At 54.0% G+C, this 9,071-nt stretch overlaps 1 protein-coding gene across 1 annotated transcript in view; it reads left to right on the top strand.

Annotated features, from left to right (window-relative positions):
- The first annotated feature begins 1,095 nt into the window (after nucleotides 1–1,095).
- TESC (tescalcin) overlaps nucleotides 1,096–9,071 on the top strand; it is a 46,036-nt gene continuing 38,060 nt past the window's right edge. The window contains exon 1 of the mRNA XM_027576406.1: nucleotides 1,096–1,274. Coding sequence (XP_027432207.1) covers nucleotides 1,217–1,274 — 58 coding nt within the window. The 5' untranslated portion in view covers nucleotides 1,096–1,216. The remainder of the gene's footprint in view (nucleotides 1,275–9,071) is intronic.

The following is a 9,071-nucleotide window of genomic DNA, read 5'->3' as shown; positions in this document are numbered from 1 at the left end:
GTCCTGTCACAGAGCCTGGCACCCAGGACATACACTGAATACAGGCCAGACATGGATGGCCGCATCATGAGGCACTGTGGAGCGCAATGGTCTGGCTTTGAGAACCAGAAGATGTTGACTTTGAATTTCTGCCCTGGCTTTGTGACCTTTCTGAGAATCAGTTCCTCCCTTGTAAAATGGACAGGATTCCAAAGCAACTGCTTGGTGCGGTGTCCCATGGCAGCGTCTTCTGACGGACAGCTCATTAACTATTATAGTCCTCATTTTAAGTAGAAAGAATCATGGTCAAACAGGTGGCAGGATGGGCCAGGGTCATCCAGTCTGACCACAGAATCCAATTCCTTAAGGCAAAACTTCTCCCAGGAGGCTTGGGGAACCACCCGCATTACATTCTCTGGGCGGTTTGAAATGCAGCCTCCTGGGCCCTGCCTGAGCCAGAATGGGGATGGAGGGGCGGGACCAGGAAGCTGCCTGCTCCTCAAGTTTGGAAAACTCCCGCACCCCAAGCTCCTGGGCTGTGCCACTAGGATGGGCCGCTCTGGCATGTGGTGTGTCCACTTCATCAAGGTGCTGGGAGGGGCCGAGGGGCTTTCCTGGAATGAGCCAAGCGAAGCACCTTGTGCGCATTTAAGGTGGATTACTATTATTATATTACCTTTATTGCTGTTCACCAGAGAGCTAATTAATGCTGGCTGTATTTCTTCACTGTCCCAGGTGAGTTTCCCTTCTGAGATCTGGTAGGATGTGTGATGGAACCGGGGTGGGGGTGGATATGGAACCTTCCCGGGGTCCGATCCCCCCCCACCTACACCCCAACTCTGTTCACACCTGCCTCTTTCCAAAGCGGGCAGGGGTGCGGAGGCGGGGAGGTGCGACGAGCACGGCCGCTGCACGGGGGGACGGGGGAGGGAAACCTTGGTGGTGGGCATCTAGGTCCCTCCCTCCCTCCCTTCCACGCCTCCCCGTCGTTTCTGGCCCGGGGCCGAGCGCTCCCCCATCCCCGCAGTGAGCGAAGCCGGCGCGCGCTAGGACCGCGGCGCGCCGCCCTCTGCCGCTATAAGAGGCCGCGCTCGCGCCCCACGCGGAACCCGCGGCTCAGACCTGTCCCCGGCGTCCCGACCCGCGCTGGACCCGAGGCCGGACCGGCCGCTGCGCAGCCGACGCCAGCCCGGGGCCTGCGAGGGACGCGCGCCCCGGGGCCCCCGCCGCAGGCACCATGGGCGCTGCCCACTCCGCGTCCGAGGAGGTGCGGGAGCTCGTGGGCAAGACCGGCTGTGAGTATCCCGCGGGGACACGGGCGGGGACCGCCGGCCCGCTGGCTCGGGGGTCCCAGCCCACGGCCGCTCGCCGGGCTCCGCGCCGCCGCGCTGTGTGACCTTGGGCTAGTAGCTGGCCCTCTCTGCGCCTCAGTCTCCCCTCCCTGCAAATGGGTTCCCGCCGGCCACTTCGCCGGCTGCGGCGAGGAGCTCCGCGGCGATGCTGAGTAAGTGCCGCGGCCGCTCAGCCTCGGCGCCCGCGGAGTTGGCAGGGAACCCCCGGGCCTGGGGACTGCGGACCCGGGAGGGAGCAGGGCCCGGCTCCCCCAGGGCAGGGCTGGCGTCCCGGCTCGGAGGGCGAGAGGCTGGGCCGCCCAGCCGGTGTGCGCGCTCCGCACCTGAAAGTCGTTCAGGTTCGCGAGGCGCAGGGGCCGGAAAGTTTTGAAGTCGGCGGGACCTGGGTGGCAGCGGGGCTCGGGCATTCCCCGGCCGTGTGACCTCGGGCGGGCGAGCCCGTCCCCGTGCGCCTCTCTTCATCCTCCTATCTGTAAAGGGAGTTCATCGGGTCCCCCTCCCCGGGTAGCGGGTGGCGCCCGCGGAGCACTTGGCCGGACCCCGACGACCTTCCTCGAGCTCGCCTGGACTCCTGGACCCGCATCCGGCCAGAGGCTGGGCGCACGGAGTGGCCGCGCCGCGGGGCCGCCCTGGACGTAGGGAAGTGACGGTGGTAGTGTTTGTCCTCCCCAGTCCAGCCGGGCTGGGAACTTGACCCTGGCCTCTGACCCTGGGCTGGGAACTTGATCCCTGGGCTCTGACCTCGGGGTGCCGGGTTCTGTTACGGGCTGTGAAGGGGTGTGTGGACCAAAGACGGAGGGAGACCAGGTGAGTGGGCAAACTGGACAGGCGGATGTGAATCCTGCCAACACCACCTCCTGGCTGTGTGACCTTGGGCTAGTCACTTCATTGCTCGGTTTCCTTCTCTCTAAAATGGAAGTTCTCCTAGTACCTGCTAGATGCTTAAGAAATGGGAGTGCAGATGTTATTTCAAGGAAGGACCTGGCTGGCTCCTGGCACCTGCTTTGAGTTCAGGGCAGCCAGCCAGGTCCATAATTGATCACCTGGGTGGGGGTGGGGAATGACCCAACCACTTGTGCCAAGGCTGAAAGGCGACCCCTGCTGACTCCTAATCTAAACAGTTCTGTCTAGGAGAATTGGGTGAAAATTACAGAAAGCACCTCAATACCTGGTCTGGGTGGGTGGATGTGTGTATACATTCATGCATCACATACACGTGTTATGTTTTCCCATGTGCAATCACAGAATTATCTGTGACTGGAGGGGAAGAAAAACTGTAGTATATATAATATGGAACACTTAAAAAAAAATAAGAGCATATATTTGTAATTGCTTTGTTTGCATCAAGGACCTTGGAAGGATCCACAAGGAAGTAAGAAGAGTGAATACTTGCAGACTGGGTGGAAGGGACGGAGAGGGAGTGAGGTTTCACTATAGATTTTTTTTATAGTTTCATTCTGAACCATGTGTGAATATAAAACTTGTGAGTCCAGTTCAACCCCAAGGCTTACGTGAGAGGGGAGGTAGGGTTCCCCTCCTTCTTTCTTGGATTTCCCCTTGTTCTGTTAGTTGAGCTCTTGTTGCCTTGGGTCTGCACTGGTGGAAGTCAGGGCTCTCTCTAGCTGGGATTTCTGCCAGCAGGGTGGCAGCCCCCCCACGCAGGCAGTTGGGGGGAAATTCCGTCTGGTGGTGAGTTTGACAGGTGATGGGACCTCGGAGCATGCTGGGAATCATGTCCCGTTTCCTGGGTCTAGTCTCCCGTGAGGAAGACGGATGCTGAGGGTTCCCCTTGTAGCCTACCTACAAGTGGCTGATGGGCTTCCCTTCTAGCTGCCTGGGACTCCAGTTTCATACCCCGAAGTGGGGAGGGAGATGGGGCCGGGGCCACGTCAGGAAAGGGGCTGTGAGGTCAGACCAGAGGGGAGAATGAACGCCTTCAGTTCTTGGAACTTTAAATAGGAGGAAAGTTCCTCCTTTTCCTCTGAAAGGGGCTGGCACAGTCTGGGCATTTTAACCCATTCGGCAAGTATTGATGGACCGAGGACTTGGGGATTTAGAGGTGACCCTAAGAGGCTGATGTTCCTGAGGGGAGACACACAGTGGTGTGAGAGTCAGGGGAAGGGCAGCGAAACATTTCCTTAGGGAGGACTGGGAGAGCTGCTCTGAGGAGGCGAAAATGGAACAGAAGCTCCAATAAGAAAGAACTAGCTACGCGAAGATCAGTGGAAAGTGCAGTTTGGGGCAGACGGAATGGTAAATGCAAAGGCCCTGTGGTGGGAAGACTTGAGGACAATAAATGAGAATAGTATGGGATGATGGTGCAGCCAGAGTCAGGGCTCAGCTGGTGGGGGGAGCCTGATTTAAAGGATCTTGCTAGGTAGGTGGCTTCAGGCAAGTGTTTAGTAGTAGTGGCCATGTTTTTAAACCCATTTGTATGTCTCCATCACTCTGAACCACAGCAAGAGTTAAAGCTTGGTCCCACTTCTTCCTAGCTGCATGGCCTTAAACAAGTCATTTTACTTCTGAGAACCAGCATCCCCATCTGGATCCTCAGGTGGTTATATGGATTCAGTAAGACGATGTATATACACGTATGTGAGGTGCTTGGCATGGGAACGTCCACTCCCAGGATCCTGCTCCTGCAAGAATCCTTGGGGAATGTTCAGCCTAAAGCTCACTCAGCCAAGGAACAGGCTGTGTTGCTGGGTTCCCCCTGCCTCTTTGCAGACCAAGATGGTCCCTAATTTGAAAAGTCAGCCTGGTCCCTTCTTGAGGACTCCCTCTGGAAATGATGAGCAGGATGAACACAGGATGGAGGTGATGGACATCATTCCTTGAGCACCAGGCTCTGTGCTGAACACTTGGCATGCACTCTGGTGGAATCTTCATAATAACCCTCCGTGGAAGGTGGCAATATGGCCATTGTACAGATAAGGAAACTGAGGCTCAGAGGGATAAAGCAACTTGCTTGCAGCCCCACAGGTCACTAAGTGGAGGAGTAGGGGATCAGAGGATCCCCAAGTCCATTTTCTGCCAGCACCGTGCCTTCACTGCACTGAGTTGCCTCTCCGATTTCTAGGAACGCAGAAGGGTAGGAACAGCCTGCACATCTATTTTTCTCACTTCTGGGGCTTTGTGCAAGCCACTCCCTCTGCCTGGAGAACTCTTCACTTGACTGTGCGTAATTCGGGGTTTACGTAAGGGTATACTTCTGTAACCAACAGCAAGGTTAAGATTGCAAACATTTTCTCGTAGCCCTGTCTCTTTAGGAAGCCCACACTCTTCCTCATTCGGGGCTCAGCTCCCCATCCTGCCTACTCTCCATCCGGCCTTTGAGGGTTAACGTGCGTGTCCTTGAGACTCCCGAGGCCCCTGCGTTCCCTCCCATAATAGCACACCCCACACCATGTTAGAGCTGTCAGCTCTGTCACCTGCCACCCCCTCGAAACTTGGAGCTTCCTGAGAGCAAGGAGAAGGTGGCTTGTTCACCTTGGTGTGTGTGCGTGCTACTCACAGGCATTCATGCTGACCAGGTGGGGACCCCAGAGACTGTATAGCCCATGGAGTATTGCCTAGGAGTGTGTGTCCAGGAGACACCCCTAGTACCACCCCGCCAGGCCGCCGTGGCTGCGCCAGCCCCCCTGGCACCAGGAGATGCATCCTGTGGGCTTCAGCACTGAGCCAGCCCCACCAAAAATAGGCCTGAGCACAAGCTTGCCCACGCAGGGCATCCTCAGAGCTGCACGCCCACCTCCCCTTGCCTGTGTCTCATTGATTGATTTAAAACATAAAAAAGTCTTCCCAAACATCTTCTCTGAGCCAAGAAAGCTGACTACCTAGAACATTAAAATTCACATTAAACACCCGAGCTGGCGAGCTGTCCTTTCAGCAGGAACGGAGTGGAGCCCAGCATGTGTCCCGAGGTGTGAAGTGGACCCCCCCCCCCCCACAGGAAGACCGGCCCCTTGAGGTCACTCACCGAAGCCTGCTCCCCCTCACCACCTTGAGCTGGCCTGGAGGTGGCTATTTCCTGCCTCCCCCATCCGTGCCTGCTCCCGGGGCTGGAAAGGAAATAATAAGTGGAGGATTCTGGGAAAGGTGGAGGGTCTATTTTTTCCTTCAGGCTCCAAAACAGCTCCATAGGCCTATCTATGTAGATGCCAAGAAGCTGCCAGAAGGAAGAAGAAAAAACAATGTCCCAGATCTGGAGTTCAGACCTCCTAACGGTGACAGTGAGTGTTTACCAGGCGCCTGTCATCTGCCAAACACGGAGCTGAGCCGTGCAGTTTATCCGCAGCTGCTCATGCAACGCCCCCAGGAGCACCGTGGATTCCCAGTTTTCTGCTGAGGACAGGGAAGCTGGGGAGCTTGGGAGAGCACGCCACTTGCCCAAGGCCACAGGCTGCCAAGAAGTAGAGCTGGAATTCAGCTTCTGGTGTGATCCCCAGACCTCCTCACTGGGGAGGGAACCGGAGGTCTGGGTGGCACCCCATTTTCTGTTGGGCTCTCGCCACTGGCCACTACTTGGCGGTTATAAAGTCCTCGAGTGGCCCCAGACCACAGCCTTGGCCTATTCGCCATGTGCCACATTCCCTCTGGATACCCAGGTGGACCAGATACCTTCCCTGCCCTTCAGGAGCTCCAGGGGTGCGGGTGCACTTGCCGGTACTACTGAGCTCCTTGTGTCCCCCACTGAGGCACATAAAGCTAAACGGCCAGTAAAGCCTGCCCTGTTCCCTTTCTGTTTCCTCTGGGTGGACTATGGCTTTTATCCTGGGGTCCTTGGGCAATCTCTAAGCCCCAGGAAATAGGGTGCACAATTGTGTCTTTGTGGCTCTGGGGGTGGGGAGGGAGCGCATGCCCCCAGGGCGCATCAGGTTCTCAAAAACAGTGAAGATGGATTCCATTGTATGTAAATCGTACCTTAATACAAAAATAATTAAAAACAATTTTTTTAGGAAAAATGAAAAACTGTGTCTCCCGGGCAGGGAAGAATAAGGGTGACTGTGAGGCCTGGGGAGGGTAGGTTCCCCCCAGGCTGAGCTCTCAGGGGGGCGGGCTGGGGAGAAATGGTCTGGCGGCGTGGGCACAGTGGCCGAGACCATGGGAGGGAGGCTCCATGGCCCCAGCCCTCTGGGGTATCCAGACACCCCCACCCCTAAATCCCTGGGTGCTCCAGTGTGGAAAAGTGTAGGCTGCTTTGGAAAGCTTTTAAAAGGGCTGAGTGGCAGGTGGACTTCATTGCTGGGCACCCAGAAACACCCTTGTTTTGACCCATGCTGATATTTTGTACTCTGGCTGGGCCAGGATATCTCACTGTTATAGCATATTGTTGCCAATTTACAGATGAGGAAACTGAGGCCCAGACATTTGAAGGGACTGCTCAAAATCACTTGGATGCTGAGTGTGGAACACAAATTCAAAACTGCCTTTCCCAGGTGACCCAGACCCCCTGCGATGTAGACTGAGACAAAGGGTCTTTATATCTGGAAGACGCAACACTGTTACCCTGTGACCTCATTAATAGGGTCCCACACACTTGTTTACTAAGTTGGAAGGGGGAGAATTAGACCTCGAGGCAGACAGTCTTGGTATCATGTTATGGAAAGTTCTAGAATTGTGAGCTGCCCCCCACGGAGGCCAAGCCCGGTGATGGGCAGTTTGAGGGGAGCCAGGGGCTCTGGGAGGAAGAGCAAGAATGTGTAGCCCCGTCTGTTTCCTGGGGTCTTACTGGGGGGTTCCTGTCTGTTTCAGAGGAAGCATTTGTGTTTTCTCTGCATGAAAGTAACTGGCAGTCCCTCCAAGACTTCCTAGCTCCGCGAATTAGTAGTAATCAGATCCCTTATGTGTCTTTTCTTTCTCATCCCACCCCCAGCCCCACACTGGCAGGATCTTTTTTTTTTGTGAGTTAATGGCCCCCGGAATGCAGCCCAGAATGTAATCAATGCTCAGACATGCCATACGGCCCAGTCGTACAGACAGAATACCTCGAGTGTTGATAAAATGCCTTTACTCTCGCAAAGTGTTTCAGTATTTGCTATCTCAAGCCAAAGGAATAAGGTGTTTTTGGCTCAGAAGTGCCCACCACTTTGGGGAGATAAGGCAGGGCCCCCTGGTGCCCGGGCTGGTGGCACCAGGCAAGGTGATGGCAGGGGGGCGGGGCGGAAGTGCCTGGGCCTGCGGGCCATCCTGTCTCCTGTTCCAACTTTATTATTAATTCATAAAGCCAGAAGGTCAAGTGGGTGATTTCCACTGGTGGTGGCAGCCACCATAAGCGTGAGGACAAAAAGGCCCTTTGTTGTCCCCGCGGCGTGACCTTTGTGGATGGGCAGGCTGTCAGAAGTGGGTCTTCCGCTCCCTAGGAGGTGAGAAGGCTCCTTCAGGTCTCAGGGATCAGGTGACTTTGGAGGGTGGGCAGGTGGTCAGCAGGAGACCTCGCTACTGGTATGGCCGAATCCTACCTAGACCATGGTGGAGAGAGAAAGTGGCTACCGTGAATGGCTTTCCCAGTGGGCTGAGTTTAGAAGGGGCTTCCCTTTCTCCTGAGCGCTCATGATGGGGTCCCAGTGGTCAACCCCCAAGTGAGCACCCAGCACTCAGCGTGCCTCACCCACCTGGTGTTCCCGGGGGGCTCTCTTGTCCTCACCTGCATCCCCCAAGACTGCAGCCAGGGTCCCACATGGACATATACTGCCCTGCTCCCCACCCCCAACGTGGCCTTTACCAGCAGATAGTAAAGGCTTGAACTGTAGACTACCTTTTAGTCTCTGGGCAACCACCTTGGCTGGCACACCTCCGTTTTCTCATCTGTCAAATGGGACTGTGTCACAGCACTATTGTGAGGATTAAGTGAGCATCTTAGTAAAGCTCTTGACACACTAAGTGTTCGGTAGTTGTTGGCAAGTACTAATAATTTTTATTAGAAACCTTACAGAAGCTGGCTACCTTTCTCCCTTTTAAGGGCATTCTCTAACTTTACTAATTCCTTCCATTTTTTTTTTTTTTTTTTGACATGGCTGCCATCTTTGACATGCCTGATGTTTATCTTTATCTTTCCCTTGTGCTGATGATCAGGGACCTTAACATACTTTAGTTTGTGTCACTTGCTAGTATTTTTTCTACATTTTTAAAACCTAATCATTGGTTTTATTACTGTTTTATGCAGACCCTATTAATTCTTGTAAAAGTTTTTGCTCGTAGATTTTATTTTCTTACGTGATACACCTTTCCGTCGATTTTTCAAGGAATCTCTGTGAGTTGTCAGCTTTGTCTGAAACGTCTAGATTTTGCCAGCATACACAGTTGATCATTTGGCTGGGTATAAAATTCTGCATATCTTCTCTCAGCACTTTGGTTTTGGTCTCTTGTTGCCATTGAGAAGTCAGCTTTTTTGTCTAATTGATATTTTTTGGTAGAAGTCTGCTTTTGTATCTCTTTTTTTTTTTTTTTTTTTACTGCAGTGTGTCTAGGTGTGGATTTGTTTTATTTATCCCGCCTGGGAATGGTTTAGGCTGTTTCATTCTAAAGAAGGCTTGTGTCTTACATTATGAATGTGTTCTCTCCCCTATCCCACTTATCTTTGTTTTCTTCTTCAGTAATTCCTTTTAGAAATAGATGGAGTCGTGTCATTCTGTCCTGAACGCCTCTTTACCTCTCTTTCATATTTGCTATTATTTATTGCTCTTTGCTGTCTTTGGGGTCATTTCCTTAGGTCCATCTTCCAACTCACTAATTCTCTCT

The sequence above is a fragment of the Zalophus californianus genome, chromosome 14, assembly GCF_009762305.2.
Source record: "Zalophus californianus isolate mZalCal1 chromosome 14, mZalCal1.pri.v2, whole genome shotgun sequence".
In the NCBI taxonomy this organism is placed as follows: domain Eukaryota; kingdom Metazoa; phylum Chordata; class Mammalia; order Carnivora; family Otariidae; genus Zalophus; species Zalophus californianus.
This window is presented reverse-complemented; position numbering and strand designations above follow the sequence as displayed.